The sequence below is a fragment of the Lissotriton vulgaris genome, chromosome 11, assembly GCF_964263255.1.
Source record: "Lissotriton vulgaris chromosome 11, aLisVul1.2, whole genome shotgun sequence".
NCBI classification, from domain to species: Eukaryota; Metazoa; Chordata; class Amphibia; order Caudata; family Salamandridae; genus Lissotriton; species Lissotriton vulgaris.
Genome location: NC_141699.1, coordinates 727,223,226 through 727,249,541, shown reverse-complemented (window position 1 = coordinate 727,249,541; position 26,316 = coordinate 727,223,226). Strand labels below are relative to the sequence as shown.

At 44.5% G+C, this 26,316-nt stretch overlaps 1 protein-coding gene across 1 annotated transcript in view; it reads left to right on the top strand.

The window, feature by feature from the left end:
- LOC147683395 (unconventional myosin-VIIb-like) overlaps window positions 1–26,316 on the top strand; it is a 1,214,266-nt gene that overhangs the window by 718,613 nt on the left and 469,337 nt on the right. Inside the window, exon 25 of the mRNA XM_086943813.1 lies at window positions 25,772–25,849. Coding sequence (XP_086799939.1) covers window positions 25,772–25,849 — 78 coding nt within the window. The remainder of the gene's footprint in view (window positions 1–25,771; window positions 25,850–26,316) is intronic.

Here is a 26,316-nt window from a genome sequence, read left to right as displayed (position 1 = left end):
ATGTCTTGTCTAGACCAGAGGACATGAACATATGCTAATTCGTCACCCTTACTACCTGGTATTTCCCTAAGGGGTATCATTAGTATTAGTGGGGTGGCCGGTGGTGGTGCTGTTGTTCCTGTGTGAGGGTTGAGGGTCTGAACTATTTCCAGCACTGCAAATGTGTGCACCAGCTGCTTCCACTGTTGCAGTTTGTCTACCGCATATTGTATTCTAGCTTTTATTTCTTCTTCTTTATATGTCTGTAGGTCTGAGTCTGTGAAACTGAACCTCGCTATGTCCCATTCATACTGTGCAGGTAGTGAGGCTGAACCAGTGAATGCGAATTACTGTAGGATCGGTCAAGTGACCATCTTGTTATGTCTTTAGGTATTAATTCCCTAACTCTGTGAACAAGAGTGAAAACATTACCTCCTTGTCTCCTACCTCCATTAGGTAAGCCAATTTCCCTCACATGGTAAACTGCGAGACTTGTATGATCGCTATAGCAATGCAACAGCCTTACACATATACTCACTCTGTTTCAGGGCTTGTGCTACTCTTCTGGCTGCCCACATTAGTAGTCCTGATGAAGACTCGCATGGCCATGGTCTACTTTGCCATAAGGCCTCAAGACGAGTCGAAACATCGATGCTGTATAATCTTTGTCCTGGATGGTGTTACACACCTTTTTGTGCAATATAAATTTGGAAGCAATGTCTCCATAAGAAAGTGTCGAGAATCTATTACACACCAGGCCATTTGTAAATTGTATATTGTGCAAATTTATTGCATGTATATAAAAATTGAAAAAACTTTTTACTCTATGCTCTTTTTCTACTTTTCTATTTTAGCACTCTACATTTCAATTTTCTGCACATTCTTCTTTTGGGCAACCAAAATTCTTCTTATGTATTGAGATAGCCATGACTGCAATGAATTAAAATTGCCCTGGACTTATAACTATTGCTGTTGCTTTTTGTTTGGTTGTATACAAATAATCATTGAATGTGCTTGGGCTGATCTGTTGGACATGTCCCACAACTAAGAGAAGGTTTTGAATATTCACTTGATTTATCTTGAGTAAAAATAATTGTCTGAGACCATTGTTTTTAAATATGTATAGAATTAGGTACAGAAAACCTGGAATCACTTGACTGACAATATTTTATTTTCAATGTTTTCTCCTAAATATTGTGTCCCATTGATATTCTGGGGTCGATATTCAGGTTGCACATCCCTCCATACAGGGATTTGAAAAGGACTGAGGCGTTCAGCAAATTAATGTTCTTTTCGTCCAGTCTGGCCTTGAGGTCGGTCTGCTAAGTCTGGCTCTTTGGCCGTTATATGCATGCCCTCTGGGACATGCTGAAAAAGATCTTACTGGCAGTCCAGATGAGTTTAGGGCTTCCTGGCTAAAATTATTTAAGATGGCCAAGATGCAGCCAAATATGTGATTAGGGCTGGTCTGGATACTACTAATAGTTTGGGGCGATCAGTAGACACTAGTGTGGAAGTCCATCAACATGCGTGGATGCAATCCACAGGTTTGTAGGAAGATGTGCAAGCATACCTTGATGGATCTCACTTTTTAACGAATAGGCTTATTCCACCCTTAAATGCTTTAAGGACAGTAGAACCACCTCGGTTTCCTTGGGCCTTTCCACTCCTGCCAGACAGTTTACTCATCAGTTTCAAGCAGCAACTGGGCAGGTCTCCAGGCAAACATTTCTTTTTAGACCCCTTTCCCTGCAGCATCAGCCCCTACGCTGCTTTAGTTTGCTGTTAGTGTCACATGACCACCCTGTGGGAAGCAGGATTTAACAGTTTCTGCATTAGTGAATATCAACCACATCTGACAGATGGGTCCTCCAGATCATCTAAAAAGGCTATGTCATTCCATTCATTTGTTACCCACCTCAACTTCTACCCCTATCAGAGCCACTTTCAGATGAGCACTTATCCATCTTTTTTCAATAGCGACCATGCTCTTCTGTTCAAAGGGGCTATGTTACCCAATTATTTGCTCTTGTCAAAGAAAGGTGAAGACCTTCATCCTATTCGAATTCTTCGCCCTCTAAATGCTTTCCTGAGGATGGACGAATTCAAAATGCTCACACTGGCCCATGATCTGGCTGCCCTCGATCCAGGCAACTAGATGGTATACTTGGCCCTGCAAGATGCATACTTTAATGTGCCTGTCCTGCAGTCCCACAGGCATTACCTTAGGTTTAAAGGTTGGCCAAAAGCATTTTCAGTTTGCTGTGCTCCCCTTCAGCCCTACCAGTGCCCCTCACCTGTTCATCAAAGTGATGGCGGATTTTGACATACATCTTAAAAGTTTGTGGATACCAGTTTTACCCTACTTTGATGACTGTCTGTTCATTACTTTTAAACACATTTATTGATGTTGACATGATTTAGGGCAAAAATCAGTGTCATTCTCTTAGCTGTTTTCTTTACATTGCATAAAAAAATAAACAACGAAAAGCTGTCAGGCATTGTTTTGCACTCCCCAGCTCCCCCCCAATGTCCAGCTCCCCCTTCAGCAAACTCTGAACTTTTTGGGCTGGGGCCTTTTAATTTTGTCCATATCACGAGTACCCCTCATGATTCCTGATTTCATTTTCTACTGTCTCGGCCATAGGGCATATTGGCTCCAAGCATATTCTCTGGCAGTCTGCCCATGTCTGTCAAATTTTGCCAGATTTCCGAGGAAATCCCCTGGCCACATACACAGATCTCTCCATACCCATGCAGTGGTTCATTTTCTTTCCCACTCCCCGACCAATAGAAGGGCTGCGTCCCTTCAGTACTGAGCCATGTCCCTTGTGGCAACTAAAGTCGTCACTTAAAGGTTGCTCTACCACCACCAAGGCCTGACAGTAGTGATAGATGTGTCGCTGCTTGGTTGAGCAGGCCATCTGGGGGAAATGGAGATCAGAGGGTTTAGGTCTCCAGTGGAAACCTGGCTCCATATGAGCAGGTTCCTGGGCTGTGTGCCAAGAAATGCTGTGCCTCTGAATTTGGAGCCTCTGGAGTATCGAGGCCAATCCCTGATCCCAAACCATCTGGTGGGATCTTTAAACCCAAGGGCGGATGAGCTCAGCTGGCAGTGCCTGGCAATTCACAAATTGCAATTGCACCCTGAGGCAGCACAGGCCATCTTCCGATAGTGAGGAGAATGCTGGCTGGATCTTTTCACCATGTTGAACACGCATAGTGTAAAACCATCTGCATGTTGGATATACCAAGAAAGCTCTCTCTAGGAGATGCATTCTGGCTAGAGTGGAGTACTGAACTCCTTTATGCCCTTCCACCTCTGGGCCCAGGTCATCCTAGTGGCTCTTAATTGGGTAAGAGCGTCTGGTAACCAGACCTTTTGAGCATGATCAGTCGCTGCGCCTGCAGCTGCGCAATCTACACCTCCATGTGTGAAGATTGAGCGGCGAAAGTTGTCTGCGTTCAATCTACCACCTGGGTTTTTGGAGGTCATCCTCATTACCAGGCATTCCTCTACAAAGTCACTTTATGCCAGACACTGGGAATAATTTGTGGCCTGGTGTGAAGTCTACAACACAGTCCATTAACCAGCCAAACTTTTGAATATGTTGTTCTTTGTTTTATCTTTGGACCAGCAAGGTCTTGCAGTGAGTACTATTTTTTTTAAATAAAATACATTTTTATTTTCCAATAACTTTGAAAGACATGAAAAATTACATAACTGTAACAACAAGTTGCACTTCAAATTCAAAAGTACTTTATTCGTTTTTTTATGTACAAAACCATAAAAGTTCATATTACAGTAAAAAATAGCATTCCAAGCTACGAATAAAATGTTTACAAAACGAAATACAGCATGTGGGGAACCCACAATTCATGACAGTAATAAATCTGCTATTGCACTTTGATAGAGAAGCAGGGTGTAAGGGGTTTAACTCTTAATAATTCTTACATGTCCAGGCATTTTCTATACTTCATAGTACATTTAAAAAAAAACGCCACATGAGGTATAATTTCTGGGTTGAGCATTTGAAGATAAAATAGTGCAGGCCGGGTTTGTAGAAAGTTCATCCTTTTTAAAATGGGTTTAAGGTAAAAGATCCTTGGGAATTCATAATATTTACAAAAAGCATAAAGTGAAGCAGATCCTGTGGAGACTGAGAGTCGCAGCCACAGGGTGCTAACACCGTCCCCTTGTGACAGCCCCTGGGGACTGCCAATAAAAGATGAAACATGTTAAACCTGAACCTGATTAAAAGAAAACGGTCATATGCTGGTATGGACCAGAGTAAATATTGCTCCTCCCCAGGCGAGGTTTTTAACAAAAGGTGAAGGCGCACACTGGGCTTCAGTAATTCCCTGCCCTCTCTATCCAGCTTTTTGCGGGTAATAAAAGACTGTTTAATGAGTATAGGATCTTTATTAGTTATACCAGCCGGGTTTAAAAAAAGATCTAGTCGCCCTTCTTTACGGAAGGTGTCTTTAAGATAGCTCAGCCAGGGAATTTTGGACATGTTGTCTAGGCTAAGGATTTCTTGTAGCAAACTATGTGTTAGCACTAGATGTTTGTTGAGCCAACATTGCAACCAGAACAGAAGAGGGCCAGTGACAAAGTATCACATAAGGAGGCCATGCCTGTTTCTTCATGTACTAATAAGTTAGGGGTTCCCTGTGGGACACATAAGAGTTTTTTTTATTTGTTTTCGGCAGTCCTTATGCAAGCATGATTACTGTAACCCCAGAGTTAACTCCCATAGGTAGCTATAGCTATACTCTTGGAGCGATAAACTTTTAGCATGGCTGCCCCCTGTCTATTACCCATTCTAGCTGCGAAGTCAAAAAGCGCAGCATTAGCCCTGGTGACTTCTCCCCTTTTCCAGTTCATACAGACGACCCAGTTTAATTGTTGGTCTAGAAGTACCCCTAGATAAGAAAAGGAAGTGCATATGGGCACCCTAGTACCGTTAACCTTGTATAAGTGCTGTTTTCTAGCTGCCTTCCCTACCTGCAATACATACGATTTGGTGTTGTTTATGTGCAGGATCTTGTTTTAACATAAATCCATAAAAGGCATCCAGTAGTGTTTGAAGCCCATTGGGGTACGGGCTAACAGGACGGCGTCGTCAGCGTATAATAGAATTGGTAGGCCCCGACGACCCACATGTGGATAATCCGCCCCCGTCTTGACCAGGTCATTGATATATAAATCCAAAATAAAGGGAGCGAGGATGCACCCTTGCCTTACCCCCCGGCTAGTACTAAAACTTTGTGTGACCTTGAGATCCCTAGTGTATCTGACATTGGCCTTTGTGTCACTGTGTAGATCCATTAAAAAGTTCATGAGGTGTGGCTCTACCCCCATGGCCTCCATGGACTGCCACAGCTTTCCCCGGTTGACACAGTCAAAAGCCGAGGAAAGGTCCATGAAGGGGGGAACATCACTTACAACGCATTTTTTACAACGCACTACCATTACATCGCAACCATTACAACGCATTCCATTACAACGCATTGCGCTGGGGGGCGCTCTAGGATAGGGAATATATTTAATTTACTATCCAACACCTTCCCTGCTATCCACGGGGACTGGAGTTGGAATAGTAAATTAAATAATTCACTATCCAGCGCCTAAAAGCATTATGCGTTGTAATGGACTGCGTGGTAAAAACCGCGTTGTAAAGGCATGCGATGTAAAAGCATGCGTTGTAGTGACACCAATCCCATGAAGGCCATGTATACTGTTCCTGGTCGTGCGATGGTATATTTTCCCAGGAGTAGGTAGAGGTTAAGGCACTGAGCCAAGGTGGAGTGCCCTCTACGGAACCCATATTGTATGTCAGAGATAATCTTATTCTCTTCAGCCCAAATGGACAGCCTCTTCAGGATAATGCCCCCTAGGACTTTTACAATGGAGTCTATCAGAGAGATAGGCCAGTTGTTTAGTGTGCAGTTTCGGTCTCCCTTTTTAAATACAGGGACTATTGTAGAGAGACCCCATGAGGCTAGACAAGCCTTTTGTGCAGCAGCGATTCCCACAGCTGTAAGGATTGGGGCCCAGAATGTTGAGTCTGATTTATAAAGGTCCGGGGGATACCATCTGGGCCTGGCGCCTTTTTGTTGGAAAGGTTGCTTATTCCCTCCAGTAATTCATCTACTGAAAATGCCAATACCTCCTGCCCTTGCCTCTCAGGTGAGGGGGCTGGTTGTACATTATTATCCTGAAAGATAGCAACAAAGTGATCCACCCATTCGCCCTCCCTAATATTTGAGCCCACTACTGGCCCCAGCCGGTTCTAGAGGTGACTGGTTGATTGTATTCCAGAACCTAGAGCTGTTAGAAAGGGTCAGGGGGTTTAGCAGTTCCTCCCATAACCCATTTTTCAGCTCAGACTTTCTTTTTATTAGGACCTTTTTATAAGTTAACCGGAGCGAGCTGATCAGTGCTTTGTCTCGAAGAAGTGTTTTGAGGGCTAATTTCAAGTCTCTTGCTGCTTTGGAGCAGTTTTTGCAAAACCACTTGGGTTTATCCAAGGTGGGTTTCCCCCGTGTCTCCAACATCTTTCCCACGTTTTGGGCAATATTCTCAAAGAACTCCATGGCTCTCGGATTTGGAGTTAAGACATGTATAGAAGTCCTTCTCACAGGCCTACTTTAGTTTTTCGAGGAATTCAGACGGTACCACCTTACTCCATTTTATACGTCTCCCACCGTTAATAGGTTGCAGCATGTTATCTCGCTGTGTGCTGTTGATTTTTGTTTTTTTCATAAGGTTTCCACCTAACAGGACATAGACTGGGTTATGGTCACTAAAGACAAAAGGGACTATTTGAAAACCATGTAAAAGTGTCAGTAGATTTCTATCTACTAGGATGAAATCGATGAAGGTACCGTGGCTCCCTCCTTTGAATGTAGGTTCTTTTTGGGTGACCGTTGGTGGTGTGATGTTCATGGAGAACAGAAGATCTTGCTCGTCTAGTAAGTGGTTCAGGGTGTTACCCTCTGGAATATGTTCGAAGTGGAGTCCCGGTAACAGGGAACATCCCATGTCTGATAAGGTATGTAGCATGGGGTCGCCACATAGGTGGACATTAAAGTCCCCGGCTAGCATCATGTTCCTTCTGACAGGTCCCCGGCATTGGATGATAAAATTGTGCAGTTCGGTAGTCCTACAGCCCTCACTCTTACAGGTAGCATTATAAAAGTTGATCACACACATGCTATTCTCTTCTTTCCCCAGCAAAATTGCCTGGAAGTTTTTATTGCCTGATGGAAGGACCTTACCACTACATCTTAGTGCCAGGAAAAAAAAGATGACTAGACCCCCGGAGGCCCGTCCGCTTCTAGAGCTTGTTGCTGGTACAAGGAATGATTCATAACCCTCGATGGCAAGGTTACAGTCAGTTACCCAAGTCTCCTGAAGACAAATAATGGAGAAGTGTTTTACAAACTGGATCCATAAAGGGTCTAAGATCTTACTTGCTAGCCCCGCTATATTCCAAGAGAGGATGTTATATTTTAAGTTACCCTCTGTGTTTACCCCAGTGTTTTCAACAGATATACCAGGCCATACTGTACTAGTGGAATTTTCCTCATAGTCCCTGTCTATTTCTAGAATACCGGGTAGGCCCACGCCGTCCAGGGCGATGCCGGCACATAACGCCCCACTGCCACTGGGTGTTGTACGACAGCGAACTGGGGATCAAGGCCATCGGGGGGAGTGGAGAGCGGTGGACTCACTCAGTCAGTCACAGTCATTTAAACCTGATAGGATGTTGAATCTGTTTGTGACCTCCAGATGTGATAGGGTTTCCGGTCCGCCCCACGTTTCCCCCCTAAATGACCTGACCGGGATTGTGTTCCAGCCATCTGGCCTGTTACTACTCGTAGTGGGATACCTTCTAGTTTTGATGTTGTTGGCTTGTATTTCCCCTGGTCTATAGAAGAACCCCAGGGGTAGGATTTCTATACTGTCTCCCCATGTTGAGGTCCATGTTTCAGCCTCCTTCAAGTTCTTTCCTACAGGTAGCGTGCTGTTAAAGTTTACTACTATGCAATCACCATCTCTGCGTTTGTTTTCTTGTGCGCCCCAGCCACGAGACTCGGCGTGCCATAATTATATTGTGCCCTATGTTTTGGCCGCTATAGGTGTTGTTTGCTAGCCAATGGGTAACTTTGTTTTTGAGCTGCGGGAAATCCTCCCTCCCCCCCTGTGGCAAGGTTGGAACGTTCCCCAGGACTATTACTAATGGAGCGCTCTGCGGAGGTAAGTCAAGGACAGATCTCTTACCCACACCTTGGCTCAGACGAGTGGCCTGTGTGGGTCCTTGGGGCTGTGTAGCAAGGTGTGGGACCACTACTTGGGCTGCTCTAGGACCCTCCGGTGCTTTAACACAACCTCCGAGGGTTTCAGGGCTACCCCTGTTTTCTGCTAGACTAGTGTCCCTCGGGTCCAAATTTCTGGGTGAGGTGATGATCGCAATTGGCTGGTAGGTGGTCTAGTTAATTTGTTGGTTCCATTCTCCAAACTTAGGTGATGTGCTTCTCCTAGCGACCTCTTGCTGCCCACCAACTCTTGTAGCAGATGGTTGTTGTCTGTGGTGGTTTGCTGTAGCTTATCTAATCCTGCACTGACCTCTCTGAGTCTCTCTAGGAGTAGGAGTGTAAATGTCCTTACCAGGTGTTCTATCTATGTGAGCAAGCTGTCCCCTCCCTGAGTGAGCAGTGATGGGCTTTTTGACGGGGGTGGTCCCTGTTGTTAAGCAGAGCTGGGACGGTAGAGTGCTGAGTAGGAGCTTGATTTTTACTTTTAGTTCCCAGGGAATTAGTGTTCTTGATAGCAAGCTTGGGGATTTTAGCCCGTCTGCATCTTTGTACACCCCCACTCCGTTTTCTTTTCCCTAGTTTGCTGCGGGTTGACAGTGTATCCACTATGGGGCATACTTTGATCTCTATGGGGGGTATTACCCTGTTTTTTTTATCAGCTTTGCCGGTTATGCTGTCCTGTGTGCTATTTCCCAATGTGATGATACTATGCTCTTCCGAGACAATGCTGGTTTCTGGTAAACCTAGGTCGGTAAGGCGTTGGCTAATTCGCCTCTCGGGGTTACGCTGTTCACGATACTGCCCAGGGATGATCTTTTAGCACTGAGAAATTCTGAGGATAATCTTTCCTCTGTGAGGGCAATTTCGCGTTCCGGGACGGCTACCGCCCTGGTAAAGTAACCATCTAGTGTGCCAGAGAAGCTTACCCCACTGTGTTTTGACGAAAGAGATCCCCCATTGTCATTGGTGAGGGCCATGATCTGTTTTTGGCAAATACTATAAGGTAGCTAAAAGCAATAATAACAACGTCCAGCAATGTCTGGTAATTAATACAAGACTATGTAATTGTTTACAGAAGTGGATCAATATCACCTGATCAATGATGTTTGCAGAGTCCATGATTTTAGGGGGATGGCCCTGCCCAGCCTCCTCTGTCCTCCGAGGGCCACAGAGGGCCCGCCCTTTGCCTGGGCTTAGCCCGGCGCGATCCTGCGACGCGGGGGCTGCAGGAATTTTAAATGTCCTCCAGGCGCGGGAATGAGGTAATCAGGCGGCACCCCAGCAAAGGATCCTGGGCAATGGAGTCCCCCGCTCGGCGGGCGCAGATGACAGGAAGCGGCAGCGGGGGGACTCTCGAGTCAGCGCAGGCACAGGGACCAAGAGTAAGAAGGGAGTTCGCTAAGGGCACCACAGTGTTGGTAATGAAAAACGCCACCCGCTCCACCGGGGCTGCAGGGATTTTAAATGTCCTCCGGGCGTGGGAATGAGGTCATCAGGCGGTGCCCCAGCAAAGGATCCTGGGCAATGGAGTCCCCCGCTTGGCGGCCGCAGATGACAGGAAGCGGCAGCGGGGGGACTCTCGAGTAAGCGCAGGCACAGGGACCAAGAGTAAGAAGGGAGTTCGCTCAGGGCACCAAAGTGTTGGTAATGAAAACGCCACTACTAGTTTGCTTGTTTTTCTCATCTCCGGTGACCTTCTGACCATCGTAGTACAAAACAGGTACAGGATTACCTCCACCACTGCTGTGTATGTTTGAAATTACACTGTACCCCCCAACTCACTCACTCCCCATACATCCTGGGTTCAGCAAGTTTTTTTTCATCTGGTGTCCCTGTTGTAGCGGTTTGTGTGTTCCTGGCTCCTCGGGTAAGGCCGTAATATCTCATCCAGCTGCCCAGATTTTCGTGAATGTTTTGGGGCACCCTCTACTTTTATCTGTCACCCTTTCCTCTGCCATATAAAGATCCATACCCCTTTTCCATTCTTGTAGTGTGGGAGTTTCCTGCCTGCACCAGTGGCATGCAATTTCCCGCTTGGCCACAACTAGGCCCAGTGAACTAAAAAGTAGTTGGGGTCGAGGGACATCATTGTCGCATGTTATTACCAAAAGGATGAATTTAGCGTCTAGTGGAAGGGAGATTTCCAGGATGAAATTCAGTTCTTTGGTTATCACCTGCCAGAATGCCCCTATATGTGGACAAACCCAAACTGTGTGGAGGAAATTACTCAAAGCAACCCAACAGCGCAGACATTGGCAGACTCAGCACATCCCATTTTATGTAGGTTTTCCTCTATCATAGAAGGCCCGGTGGAAGATTTTGAATCGGATGAGACAGAGCCTGGCCTTGATTGCGACTTCTCTAGAGTGCATCAGGGCCGCCTCCCAGTCTGTGTCTTCCATTTCCCTCATTTCCCCCTCCCATGTCTCCCTTAATTTGCCCAGAGTATCAGGCATGTTGTTATTTATTTTTGCAGTGAGTACTATTAAAGAATATGTGTTTCCACTTTCATCCTTTTTGCATTTGCCGTTCCAATCGTCCTTGTTGAAATCACCTGCTTAGATGTGTTTATTAAAGCTTTGACACATATGTTCCCTTGCAAACCGTTTGTGATGTCACAGTAGGATTTAAATTTTATCATGAGGTTCCTTATGGGAACCCCCTTTGAGCCAATGCACAATTACTCATTGTATCTTCTGAATTTCACCCCCTTTTTTCCGACAAACTGATGTTGAGGACCAGGGCCAGTTTTTTTGCCAAAGGTTGTGACTCTTTTTCACATTGGGCCAGCCATCACCTTCTCAAAGTTCTTTGCTCTTCCTCACCCCCTGAAAAAGGAGGGAAAACTCCATAGGCTGAACCCAAAAAGAGCCTTAATCTTAATTGTACTTAATTGTACCAAAGACCATTGGGAGGACAGTCAACCTTTTGTGGGGTTCCTGGGGGCAAAGAAAGGTAAAGCAATGCAGAGAAGGATTTTGTCAAGGTGGAAAGCCCTCTGCATTAAGATCTGCTGTGCATTTGCCAAGGTGTAGTCTTTTTGTAGGATATATTTGCAGGCTTCCAACTTCATTAGTGTTATATGTATATAATGAAGTTACACCCATTGTTATAAACACAAAATTGTCTCCAATGGATGTTTTGTGGATGACATATAAGCAAGTTGTGTCTCAAATGTAAGTTCCTTAATCTTAGAAACCAAAAGGATGTCTATAAATTGAGCTATTCTTTCTAAAGGGGACCAATTGAGAACACAATGGGGTGTCCAGATGTATTTGGTGGACTTTTTATGCACTGTATGCAAAAATATATTGTTGGGTTTGCTGGGCTTTCAAAATTTAGATGTTGCATTTCCTTCTCTCTCAAGGGTTCAATTGCTTTTCAATGCCTAAGCCTGGCCTAAAATTCTTCTTGGATCTGAGCCACTGGATTTTCAGTTATCATTTTTGTTGTTTAGCTGTTGTTTTGCTTCGTAAATATATAGAAGTGTATACAAATAGAACTTTTCAGTAGAAAAGTGTGCTTTAAACATAATAAAGTGTCATTGCCACCGAATAATAGATTAAAACTGGCCAAAGTAATTTTTTTTCATTTTTAAAAGAAGCCAGTTAAATGAAAAAGTCAGTAATGGAGCAAATTATGACTACTAAGATCTTTTACAAGTGGTGTTACTTTACCCATTAATCATTGAAGCACACACCATGAAGGCATTTATAACACCTTAGTGTTAACCAGAAATACTGGTTAATCCTTTATTTGTACTAATCCCACAGGGTTTTAGCACAGATTTATTTTTCTTTCAGGATCAACCACACCCCTAATCTGTTGCACATTCTATTAATTTCACAAGAAAATTAATAAAAGAATAATGAGGCGCCCATCACCCACATTATATACCAAGGTCCAGCAGACAACCACTTAAGTCACATCCATCCTCTTCAATGGTTGAGTCAGAGACTCTCTACTACCTACTGATAAAATTGTGGCAAACCACCTACCATCTGGGCAGCATACATCTTGGACCTCTGTAGAGGTTTTTTTTAAGAGAAAATGGATGTTGTTTCACTTCATCCCAAAGGAAAGCTAGAGACAATGTGGAGAAAGACCCTGGTAGTTTACATTTCGTAATGTGATAAGTTTGCATCCCCACTGTAGGAAGCTGGACTTCTCTTTTCAGAAGTCCCTCCACTTTTTGTCCCCATTTGAACTGCTAGATGCTGATTGTCAACTCTGACAGTGCACTAAAACCTGCTAACCAAGCTCCGGTGCCATTGTTTTTTCTCCTAAAATGAAATACTTAATTGCAACCCAATTAACAAGGTCTTTAGCACCCCTGCGATTCCCTAGTAAATGGTACCTCTGGTACCCAGGCTTGGATGCTAGAGAGGGTCCCTCTGTGCTGTAGCATGTATTGTGTCACCCAAAGGAACCCACACAAAAATGACATGCAGCCTGCCATCGCAGGAAGAGTGAAATGGTGCAAACCATTTTAAAAACACAGCATGGCACACTCCCTGTGTGCCCTGCCCATGCACACTGCATATTCTATACATGAGGCCCATTTGGCACCAGAGGAGGTGGGAAAATTAGCTAGTCAGTTGGCATGTCACACTATCAGGCTAGGCAGCCCCCTATTCTGGGCCACATGAAGTGGACACTCAAAGAAGGGGTTCACCGTTTTGTTTTTGGTGAAATTAGGACCTCTGGGTCAGGTTTATGTCCACTCTCTATAGGAAGTGGTCATATGGGGGGTGTAGGGTTAGGTAGCCCATCAGCTATTACCTTATACTCCCTTTAATGCCACTAAAGTCAGCATTTAGTTGACCCCCTGACACCAGGAACCCAGATTTGGCTACCTGGGAACTGAAGAAGGAGAGAAGAGCGCATTCACCGTGGGAGCTGATCTTGGCGTCAAACTCTGCCTTTCTGCTGGTACCGCCGCAATTGCACTGACCAACTTCATCCAATAGCTGTGCATCCTCCAATGCCAATAAAGGACTGTCCAAGCAGCATCTCCCTTGAGGTAGAGGAGCCATCGCCCTGCAGCTACAGGCACTGTCCTCATTTGACCTGTACCTCGACTTGTCGAACATTGGGTTAACTGAATGAGCATCTCGCTAAGCAGAAGTCTTTGCTGCTCCAGGAGGTCAGATCCGCCTCCCTGTTGACTTTGGAGATGCAGGCTCTCCAGGAGTTGCCCAGCACCAATACCCTGTGTACTGGAGCATTTGCAGTAACCAAAGCTTGTTGTGTGACCAATCCGTACGCCACTGATACAGAGGCCGAACTGCAGATGAGGGACTTCAGTATCTCTGAGGCAACACTGAGAGTGTCCCTGCTGTCCTGTTTTCTCTCCCTCTCCAGGTCACCAAAGTCAATTGAGTGCCTCTAATCACTGCGAGCCACCAACCAAAACAACTTTCTACATCCGAGCCGCCCAGCCCGGGTTCATAGAAACCCACTTTGTCCCTGTGTTCCAGAGAGCCTCAGGAGCCAAGCCCCCCTTTGGGGTCTGTAGGATTTGCCCCCAAGTCCGCACTTGCAGCCTTTTCTTGTTAACAGGTTTTCTCCATTGACTTTACGGTGTAGCGCTCGAGGCTGCCATCGCAACCAGCACCGCTGCACCCTGACACACCAGGGCAGGTAAAGCAAGACTCCCGGTGGTTCTATGGACCTTGGCACCTAAGTACCTTAAACACAAGGGATCAGCCCTATGAAAGTATACAAATTCAGTGTGTGTTTCTCTGATAGGATAACTTTATCACATTCGAGGTGCATACCTCAAAACCATTATTTCTGCATTTTACTGGTTTTCTGTAAAAACGCTAACTCAGAAACTACTTACCTGATTCCGATGAGCTTGGTGTCTTAATTAATATAAAAATCTGTGTTCTTTTTTTAAATTGGTCTCAAGTTTCTTCTTCAGTGTATGTCTTGGCATTGTACCCTCTGATAAGCCTAAACTGGGCGACCACATTACCACAAATAGAGCACTTGGGATTATTAGTTTAAGTCCAGTAAATCAATAAGGGTCGTCTAGACTATTTGCCTGGTGTACCCATGTAAATAGGAAGCTGGCTATTTATGTGGTGCACCAATGTATATTGGTGCACCACATAAATAACCAGCTTCCTACACCCACATACAATGAGATGAGGATGGGGTTTTGAAATGCATACTGTATATGGGTTCATGTAAGGGCCCAGCCATTTGCTGTCCCAGCTAACCTTTATTGCATAGGAAATGCTTTGCTTATAGAGCCTGTTTTTCACCCTTATTGAGCATCCAGAGGTTGTGCTTGTGACACTCAGTTAAAAAGCTCTCTTATTACTTAGCCAATAATATGACAACTATGTACCTGGAAGCTGAGTAATTACCACTATTCATTCTTTTTTCCCCAAGAGTCCTGCTCTACAGTTTAAGTTTTGCTCTACAATCTGAAACATCACTTACTCTCTGAGGTCCTGTATATCACAATTAATAAGATGGTGCAGAAAATGTCAGTCTCTTATGATTGAAACTGGATGCCTGAATTTGAAAAGCTCCTAGATTGCACTATGCGATTATGTCTAGGGATGACATGGTACAGGACCAGTTGTACATATCCAATGCACTACTTCCCTTGAATTGACATGATTATAATGCATATTATAATGCAAATGTAAAACACTGAGGGAACATTACTCTTCAGGTGCTTTCAGTAACAGATCCTAGTCAGCTAGTATGCACACAGTTGTATGTCATAATCTTGTTTACGAAAATATTGTCTATTTTGAGTAGATTTTCTATTAGTAACTCCATTTGCTCCATAGTTATGTAGACAATATTCAGGACATAATGTTTCTGTCAGTCGATATTTTTACATCAATATTCTTGTAACACCCCTCACTAACATTTACATTCCAGATAATTCATATATTTATGTATTTCCTTGACAGTTTTATATAGCTTCTGAACACCGAGAAGTACAGATGTGTTTTAAATAGTAACAGTAACAGTAACAGTGGCACAAATGTTATACATTGAAGAGAATTAGAATGCTGAGAGGGGGAATGAAGCAAAGAAAAAAGGGACAGTGAGATGTCTGACTGGGAAAAGAACATCTGCTGCAAGAATCTTAATGCAAACATAATTTGAATAGACTTTGTGGGCTCTTCTTGGTTATTGAACAGCACTCAACAAGCAGTCTGTTTACCGAATTGTAAAGCCTTGTAATTTACTGATTAACTCAACCAAAGTGCTAAAGTGCTTGTGGTCACTCCTCTAAACATGGTTTGATTGGCATGTGCCAAATTGGCATATTTAATTTACTTATAAGTCCCTTATATAGTGATATACCATATACCCAGGCCCTGTAAAATAAATGCTACCACAGTAGATGCACGCAGTGGGCGTGTCGCTGGCACGTAAAGGGTGTGCCAAAGGCAAACCCAACTGTGCCCCTCTGCTCCTGGACCACGCCCAGCACTAGAAACCCTGGATCTCCCACAACTTAAAGATACATCGTCACTGACCTCCGAGCCCTGGATCCCGGACACTGCAACAACAACTGCTGCCTCACCAAGCCACAATCAATGGTAGGAACTTTTTTGTGCCTGCCTGCACTGCCTCTTCTCCTGCAACACCAGAGCACCCACACACATGAAGTCCACCACCACGCTAACCAGCACCACTTCCGAACAACTTCAGGGTCTCATGCTCAAGGAATAATCAATATGCAAGCACACCACTGAGATCTGGAACACCATCACCTCCTTTCACCGCAACGACATCTTCCTCACGGAGACCTGGCTCAACCCCGCATCTGCCCTCCACATTGCCTCAGCCACTCCCGATGGCTACAAGAGAACACACCAAGACTTCATCGACAAACACCGAGGTGGAATCGCCATCATCCACAAGGAAACCATCTGCTCCACCACCACAGCAGACGATACCACCCCGACCATGGAACATCTCAACTTCCATGTCCAAACCAACAGCAGAACTACCATCAGAGGCACCCTCACCTACAGACTTCCAGGACCATGCCCCGGCTGCTGCAACACCATCACAGAGTTCAAAGCCCCACTCGCCATTGACTTCAACCACTACATCTTCCTCAGGGACCTCAACATAAACCTTGACGACCTCCAAGACACCAACATCGCCTACCTCCTTGAAAGCATGAACAACACTGTTCTTGCTTAACTAGTCACCAACCCTACACACAGTCAACCCCATCTTCACTGCCTGTGACAGAGTCAAGTACAGACATGTCACTGAGCTTACCTAGACAGGCCACACTGTTTTCCACTTCACCATTATGGGATCCCCCAGCACTACCACCAAGTCACTCAGTGCCACATAACCAACAGCTGGAACAAAGTGTCAGAAAGCGAGTTGACCAATGCCCTCAACACCCACCATCCTGACACCACAACCAACCTGGAGTAAGCTGTCAAGAACTTCTCCATCTGGATCACCATTTGCAAAACAGTGTCACCTTCGTCAAGCACACCAAACTCAAGAGACTCTCTAAAAAGGCCAGTTGGTGCACAACGAAACTGAGAATCACAAAATGTAACTGCAAACGACTTGAAAGGAAATAGCTCACTAGCAAGGAGCCCACAGACTGAGTTACATTGGAGACTTCCCTCAACCTGAAAGACATCAAATCACCCTGGATACCCACCTAGAGTCAGTGATAACCACAGCAAGGAACTCTTGAACATTGTCAGAGAGTTCTCCAACCCCTCAGCCACCAAAAACAAAATCACTCTTTTTTAGCCCTGAGTGTTATATAGCGCAAACTTGACCTGAAGGTATCAGGCATCAGAGTGCTCTACATGGGCATCAGTTATTTACAAAAAGACACACTCACTTTTTGTTAGGCACAGGGAGATTAAGTGATTTGCCCAGAATCATAAGATGTTGAGTGTCATTGCCAAGACTCAAACCTAGTTCTCCAGATTTGAGATTGACCGTTGTAGCCCGTTAGACCACATCCTCTCTCCTAACTCTTTCCCAGGAACTCTGCAACACCTTGGTGGACTTCTTCCATGACAGGATCTCCACCATCTACACAACGTTGGAACCCTAACCCACCACTGCCGAATTCCTCAGCCACCTTGCACCACCTTGCGCCAACAGATGCAACTGCTCACCACTTGAAGCCAGCTCACCACACAAAACACCACAGGCCTCGTGAACTCTATCAACTCTGAAGTATCCATGGACCCCTGCCCCCAACACTTCTTCAACCTTGGAAGCAAGATGATAAGCAACAAGCTCACCACCATGTTCAATGCATCCAATGATGCAGCCACCTGTCCCAAAGAATGGAAACACGTTGAAGTTGAACCCCCTTCTCAAGAAGCTGTCCGCAGACCCCAGTGAACTCGAGAATTACCATCCCATCTCTCTGCTCCCCTTTCCCACCAAATTCCATGAGAAGGTCATCAACTGCTAACTCACGGAACACATAGAGAACAACAATCTTCTGGACACAACACAATCTGGATTCTGCACTAACGACCTCCCTGAAACCGCCCTGATCACGCCCACAGACTGCATCAGAACGACCCTCCACTGTGGAGAAACAGCAGCCCTTATCCTCCTTCATCTCTTTTGCTGGAAAGTACATGCGCAGATAATGGTGAGCAGATTCCCTCTTATATTGGCAGCGACACTCACTCTAATATTGAGCATGTTTTGATTTCCTCTTCAGCAAGGGATGTGGTCTCTGCACCTTGCATTATTCCAATATCATTGAATAACCATAACCCAATAGTCATGTCAATGTCCTTTTGGGTTAAAAGTGCCAAACAATCTGTATGTGTAGCCCCTATTGCCTCAGTTAGGCCCAATGATGTCTGTGTAAAATAGGCAGGAATAGATCTCTGTAGGGTACTACAAAAACTAGAGAGTAAGAACTCAGTTGAGTTCAGTTATTGTTTGGAGAAGGTGGTGAATCATAATAAGTTACTGTCCACCTTTGATCATATTTCCTGGACATTACGCTCATTACTCACACAACTCCCTAGATCTACCAGACTAGACACTGCGGGTGGTTTTTCCATTTCTGTACCCAGGCTTCCAAGCATTTAAAATCAGTGCTGCACTGCTTCCCCAGGGACCATTCAGTATAAAGCTTTTTTGTAAGAACTATAATCAGGTACTCGCAGCCAGGAAGAAGGTGTTACATGAAAAGGCATGGTAAAAATTGCTTCAGGCTGCTAAGATGAAAGACAAATTTGTTCTGGAGTGCGAATAATTACCCTTTTTTAAAAAACTGATTCTTTCCTGGGGCGCAATTCATGTGTCTCCCCTGAATCATGGGTGGCACATTTTTGTTTCAAATGAGGTGGTTAGCTAGCCAGCCATGGGAGGGAGTGAGTTGTGTAGGATTATCTCCCATCAGATATTACCCTTGAGGAGGTTCTCCTTGCCATAATACAAAGTGCAGATGAGAAAGCACCAGGTCCAGGCAGGATACCAGTCGGTGCATTTACAGCAATGGGGGATCTGTGGGGCCCCATCCTGCCAAGGGCATTCACTGCGGCTGCCGAGTACACGATCCCTTCCACCTGGGCAGTCGCAATTATAGTTCCCATCTTTAAGAAGTGAGACAAATCAGCCCCAAATGTTATCGCACCATTTCCCTTCTAGATTCATCAGCAGAACTAATGAGCAAGATACTTCTAATGAGACTGGAGAAATGGGCACTGGATAACTTATCTATCAGAGGTACAGTCAGGATTTAGTAGGGGCTTGGGAACAGTCGGGCAATGTGTGAATCTTATGTTGCTGTTTGGAAAGAATACCAGGAACAAAGTAGGATCCCTTTATCTTTGTTTTGCTGATTTAAGCAGCACATTTAACTTAGATGACAACTCAATTCTGTGGCCAACCTTGGTCTCCCTTGGTACCCGTGAGGAGATTATTTGCTTGCTGGCATGGTTGTACAAAAACTTGTCATCCCAAGTCCGGTATGATCCCCAATGGGGAATGGTCCCCCCATTTAGAGTAATTAGGGGAATTTGACCAAGCTGTGTACTGGCACCATTTTTGTTTTCTGTCTTTATTAATGAGGCAGATAGCGATGATACCCTCCAGGCTCTGCAGGCCAATGCGCCCAGAATCACCGGCCACTTTGTTCTTGTGTTGTTGTATGCCAACAACGCTGTCCTACTATCTAGGACTCCTATTGGCCTGCAAAAACTGATAAATGCATTTGGGATCTTTATGGATTCTAGGAAAATGGTAATCAATAAATCACAATTTTTTGCAATGGTCTGTGGGAAGAAGGTACAGATGTGTAAGTCATTTTTTATTGGGGATCCACCAATACCAAGAGTAAACTCTTTTTGTTACCTAGGGATCCTTTTCTCAAGCAATGGCACATGTTCCCAACAGGTAAATGTTAGATGCAAGATGAGAAGAAATTGTGAGTGGATTTTTAGGTTTTTTCATAAGTTGTGCAGTCGACCGATTAGGGAGATGACAGATATATCTTTATAAGACAAGAGGGAATTGTCTACTGCTACATTTTGGGGAGGGCTAGTAACTCCCTTCAGGTAGAGGAGAATTCCTTTTTAAAGTGTTTGCTTTGTTTTCCAGCCTACTTGTCATCCCTGATTGTTCATAAGGAGGTTGGGTTGCAATTTCTTGAAGATCTGCTTTTAATAAAGCCCTTGTTTGGTTTTCTATCTGGTCAAAACCTGAAACAAGTTTTGTCAAACCTTTTTTTTTAGATGTTCTTGCTTTGGATCATGTTTGTATTATCCCTTGGCTTTCTTATGTAAATTAATCTTTTAGAACACTATTTAATATGTCTGTTTTGCAAGATCCACACAGGTCTTTATCCCTTGATAAGATTAGAATCAAGGCTTCCTTTTTTAAGTATAGGCAGGACTGTAGAATGTGTGTTGTACTCAGAAAGTCAACAGTTGCCTTTTACATGTTGATTAATTTACATAGTGAATGTCAATATTACTTGTCTTGGGTGACTAACATTCAGCACCATTTTGATCTGACTAGATTGCGCTTGGGCACAGTACATCGCATAGTTGCCTTTCCTGAAATGAAGGTACGACCACTGGATATGATCGCTTGTCCCTGCGATGATCTGTCTAAGCAAAGCATATAGCACTTTAGATTAATTTGAGACTTTTAAAATAATCTAAGAAGATGTCTTAAACCAATTCTTCTTGTACAGAATATTAGAGACCACAACGTTAAGTAAGCTGGTTGCAGTTGATGACCCCCGATGTATGTTTCATTGTTGCACTTTTTTATAAGGGGGCAATACACCTCAGGAAAAGTATTGTATGTTAGACATTAATAAAAGGGAAGACATGGCTGTTTTTTAATTACATCTTTTTATTTTTACCTGTGCATTTTATGTATTATATTTGTTGATGATATACTGTATTGCACTTTTATGGCTATTTTTAAGTGTGCAGAGTAGGGTTTTTTAATCAAATTGTGAGATGATGGGGAGGAGGAGGAGGAGAGTGAACCTCCCCATGAACTCCTGTCATCAAAAAAGAAAGATGGGTCAGTGGAGGGGGCCAGCCTCTCTCCTATCCTGAACCCAGAACAGCAGAGGGATTGTCGACAGTTACTGGGACAGTTTGCCTCTCTGCTTTCCCTCACACCTGTGCTTTCTCATCTTTGTACCCATGACATTGTTACAGGGGAGAGCCCCCTGTCAAAAATAAAATATATAGGCTGTCTTATAAAGTGGGTCCCTCCATCAAGGAGGAAGTCTCCAACATGTTAGAGTTAGGGGTGATTGAGCACTTTAGTCGCCCCTGGTCCAGTCCAGTGTTGTTGGTAACAGAAACTGCCCCACTGGGTTCTGCTCCAGAACTCTACTTCTGTGTGGACTACGGGGGGCTCAGCTCAGTCACAAAGGCTGATGCTCACTGCATCCCCCGAGCTGATGAACTCACTGATAGGTAAGGGGCTGCTTAGTTCCTGAACACCTTTAATTTCAGGGTACTGGCAGATTGCCCTACGTGCAGGGGCTAAGCAGAGGTTAGCCTTTCCATTCCAGAGGGCCACTTTCAGTTTCAAGTAATGTCATTTGGACTGTAAAATGCCCCTGCCACCTTCCAGAGGCTGGCGAACCAGGTCCTGGCTTGTATAGAGGTCTTTATTGCAGCTTACTTGGATGTCATAGCTGTCTTAAGTTGCAGCTGGAAGGAACACCTCTTTCACCTGCAGGAAGTGCTTCAGGCGATGTAGAACGTTATTGCCATTAGGGCAGGAGTCGGTGATGTACTTGGGACACCTGGTAGGCGGGAGTAAGGTGCAGCCCCTTCAGACAAAAATAGAAATCATTTTAGCCTGGAAGCCCACAAAAATGCAAACTGATGTGAGGGCCTTTCCAGGTCTCATGGGATATTATAGGAGGTTTGCCAAGGGATATGGTACCATTGTTGCCCCCTTGACTGAGCTGACTTATAAGATGCAGCTAAGGAAAGTGATCTGGACAGAGGCCTGCTAGAAAGCCTTTGAATCCCTCAAACAGGTAGTGCCTTTGTTCTTAAGGCCCCAGACTTTTCCAAATAACTCATAGCTCAAACATATGCATCAGAGCATGGCTTAGGGACAGTCTTTTCATAGCTCCTTAACCGCATGCGCACTAGCGATTTTCCCGCTGAGTGCTGAGATTTCAAAAATCCCGTGTTACGTGACAAGGTCAACTCGTCACACGCACAGCGCAGGTAACGCCCATGACGAGTTGACCTTGTCACACGCATCGAAGGGGTTAATGAAGACCTAGAACAACCTGTAGCTTTCTTTCACTTCTAGTAGGTTACTTCCCAGGGAAAGGAAGTGGAGAGATATTGAAAGAGAAGCCTTTGCTGTGATCTGTGCAATGAAGAAGCTGAGACCATACTTGGTTTAGACTTACTTCTGGGTTCAGACAGCCAACAGGCCCCTCAGGTGGGTAATGCAAATAAAGGCTGAGAATCTGAAAATTGCTGAGATGGTCCATCTCCCTACAGGGAATAGACTTTACAGTAGAGCACAGATCTGGGTCAGATCTCTCAAGTGCTGATGGTCTCTCCAGGTTCTTCTACCGTAGAGTTGAGAACTCCCAGGAGATTGGAAAGTTCTCCCCACTTTCAGCCCTATTAGCCCTAGGGTGGTCTTCCCCCAAATCTTTTGCCTACTTACCTCAAATGTTTGCTGGATTTCGGCTTTTGTTGGACACTGCTAACAAGTGCTAAAGTGCTTGTGCTGACGCCCCTAAACATGGTTACCACCTAATTGGCATATTTAATTTACTTATAAGACCTTTATAGAGAGATCTACCATATACCAGGCCTTGCAAATTAAATGCTACCAGCGGGCCTGCTGCACTCACTATGCTACCCGCTTAAGTAGCCCTCCAAAACATGTCCCAGGCATGCCATTGCAGCCTGAATGCATTGACAAACTACCATGCAACTTCGCATTTAAACTCCCTTGCCAAGCTTTAAACTCCCCTATTCATTACATGTAAGTCACCCCTAATTTAGGTCCTAGGTAGCCCAAAGTGCTTTTTAAAGGTTGGACATGCAAGTTTAAGTTTTACATGTTCTGGTAGTGAAACACTCTTACATTTGTTTTTCACTACTGTTAGGCCTACACGTCCCATAGGATAACATTGGGGATTCCTTATTACATTTAATATGCTATAATTCTTAAATGGGAGCAAGTAGATGTATCATGTTTAGTACCTATAAAATTGTGAAGACAAGCCCTTGTTAAAGGTAAATTCGGATTTTTCCTTACAGTTCTGAAAATCCCACTTTCACAAAGTTGCCCTTAGCCCTTTTGTGCCTGTAACCTAGCCTGGTCACATGACTGAGTGTAGTTGGCGGTGTGGTTTGTGCATTCCTCCTAGACTGCCACACACAATCGGAGCTTAGTTGTGACAGGATGGGTCATCACTAGCAGGATGAGATGGAAGAGCTGAGCCCAGCCTCACTCAGATCTGAATAGGCTGTGTTCTGTCTCCACATAAAGCGCTTACCAACCCATCATTGTCACTTCAGCCAGCTTGGAGCCAGGGCAGGGGAGGCAGGGAATTCATTGCACTTCATAGACACTGTCTAGAAGCTTTTTCCACCTTTCAGTCACCAATTTGTCTGTACACTTCTGGACCTGAGGATACTTTGCCAGGAAGATGGACTACTGTGCTGCTCAAATTACTGCTGTTCTGCTGGACTGCTGCTCTGGAAGAACTGCTGCCCTGCTGTGCTGCCCTGCTGCCATCTTGCCTGGGGAAGAAAAACTGGACAATCAACTCCAGAGCGACTTAAAGGGCTAGACTGCGGGCCTCATGATCTTCTGACCCCTAGGTGTTGCCTCTCAGATCCTGGCCTCTTGGTGTTACTCTTGAAATCCAGCTTTTTTTGCTCTTTGTGACAGTTTACGGCCCTGTTCGCACCAGAACCGTGACATTAGGACAGAAATCCAGTGGGAGGTGCTGCCAGTCCGTCTCTTCATACAGCAGCATTGACAGCCCATGGGGAACGCCAACGATGCCTGGCCTGTTCTTCCCACCATGCCGACTGCTGCCCTCTATGCTCTCTATGCTCCTGGCGATTCTCTTCTACGTGAATGGGACTCTTTGCTCAAAACCTGAGAAGGTAAAGCTTCAGGGGGACTAACCTGGGACTGTATCCGATCCGCATTCCCAGTCCAGCATGACCAGATTGCTACGCTTGGCGTTTCTGCTTTTAGGCGCTATATTTCAATTAAAACTTTAAAAAGTCATAGCTCCGGTTCTACTGATTAATGTCATTTTGATGTCAAATAATTTATTAAAATGTACTCTATTTTTCTAAATTGGCTTGGGATTTTTCTTGTGTTGTGTTTTCACTTTATCACTGTGTGCGGGATAAACACTTTAAACATTGCCTCTAAGTTAACCTGACTGCTTTTTGTGCCAAGTTACCTAGGGTTAAGCACAGGTTTATTTAGTGACTTTTTGAGGTTCACCCTGCAAGGAATTGTGGCAGTTGCTTGACCAGGGCTCTCACCCCAGTCAACCAACACCCCAGTTTCTCACATTATATTGCGTGGTCTATTGTAACAACTGATAGTCATTCTCTGCAGCAAAATATCTATGGTAGAATGCATAATGAAGCTGTAATTTAATCTGCTTGCTGCACAGTTCAACTTGACAATGTATGTATCATCAAACTCTGTCTTTTTCCATCCCCCAAATAAAAAAATAACCAGGGTGAATGTGATTTGCCGCTTTGAGGCACGTTATTGGCTCTCACCTGAATATAGCAAGCCTAGTATTTAAGGAACATGGTAAAAAAATCCCACAGCCATTCCAGATCACCAGCTGGCAGCTCAATATAGAGCAAAACCTGCATTTAATTAAAATGTATCACATCAAGCAGTGTCTGGAGACATGATAAATTCTGCATTCTAAGATGTAGGGCAGCATGCAATGTCTGAAAGTAGAGAAAACCCTTCAATATATAAAGATGTAGCACAGCATGCAGCATTTTGGGGGGAATAATACAGCCTGCATTTTATGAAGATGTAGCATCACATGCAATGCGGAAATGGAGCACAGCATTCATTCTGTGAAGACAAAGCATAGCATGTAATGTGCGCAGGTAGAGCACAGTCTGCATTCTAATATGCAGCAAACCATGAACCATCTAATGAGCAAGCAAAACCCTCATAAGCAAAAAGAACAGATGATAGACAGAATACTGAACAAATCAAACATTCACCCCAGTCACATATATCTGGGTTTAATCCATTATCTTTTTTTTTGCTCACTATGCCACTCCCGTTTGGACCCAGCCATATGCAAATCTGTCTTGACCGTACTCCCCATGAGAACAGTCCAGCGCGAACTGCAAGGCCAGGTCCTTCCTAGACTGGAAACAAGCATCCTGGGACTGGATTCAGGATATCACCCCTCATCTGCCAGGCTAGCTTGAATCCAGTGGCACCGAGAGCATGGGATCCTCTTATGGGCATACCCTTCCCACTTAAGGCAACAAAAGCAAAAGGAACCGATGAGTGCAAAACCATCATTCTATGTGGATGTATCCTATCATGCAACTTCTTTCTCTGAAAATGTACCACAGCATGCAGCAGTGTCTGTAGGCAGAGCACCGCCTACATCCTATGAAGAAATTGCACAATATGCCAGGTATTGAGGTAGAGTAACATCTGTAGTCTATGACGATGCAGCATCTTGAGCAATGTTTTGAGGTGGAGCACATCTTACATTCTTTGAAGATGTAATACAGCATACAGTGTCTGGGGGTATAGTGCAGCCTGCATTCTATGAAGATGAGCAGCTGCATGCAGTGCCTGGAGGTAGAGCACAAACTGGATTCTATGAGGGCATTCCACTGCATGCAGAGCCTTGAGACAGAGCCTTATTTGTTTTCTTATTTTAGAAATATGGCAGAGCCAATGTTGTCTCATCTCTCCTTGTGTCTCCTAGAATTCAAATAAGAAATGGAAAGGCTCAAGAAAGATCTCCTCCATGAAGCTGAAAAGATTTTCCAAATTATCTGGGAAGGTGAGTCTTGGAGTCATGTACATTTTCTTTAGGCCCTGCTCTTTGGTGTTATTATAGTCCTCTCTTCAACACTGTGGATCATTATATCTTTCCACCTCACATGTGTTGTGCTATTATATCCAAATAAACCCCCCACGTAAAACAACCCTGCAAACTACATTTAAATATGACTTTAAAGTGGAACACACAGATGGATTGAGTGACTTGTAGCCAGCGAATGTTCACTATATGATTAGTGGCAGTAATGGGTCACTGGCTGGCAATGGGTATCACTGTCATAGACTGCAATGTGACGCACAATCTGCCCTCTTTTATCATGTATCATAATGTCTATACTAAGTGGCCATTATGCAGACTTCAACTCTTCAACTCTGGGATGCCTACGGGTTGCTATGCACTTTATAAGTCACTAATAGAATAGAATGGAATAGAACTCTTCACATCACTTGTTGGCCTCAAGTGCCTAA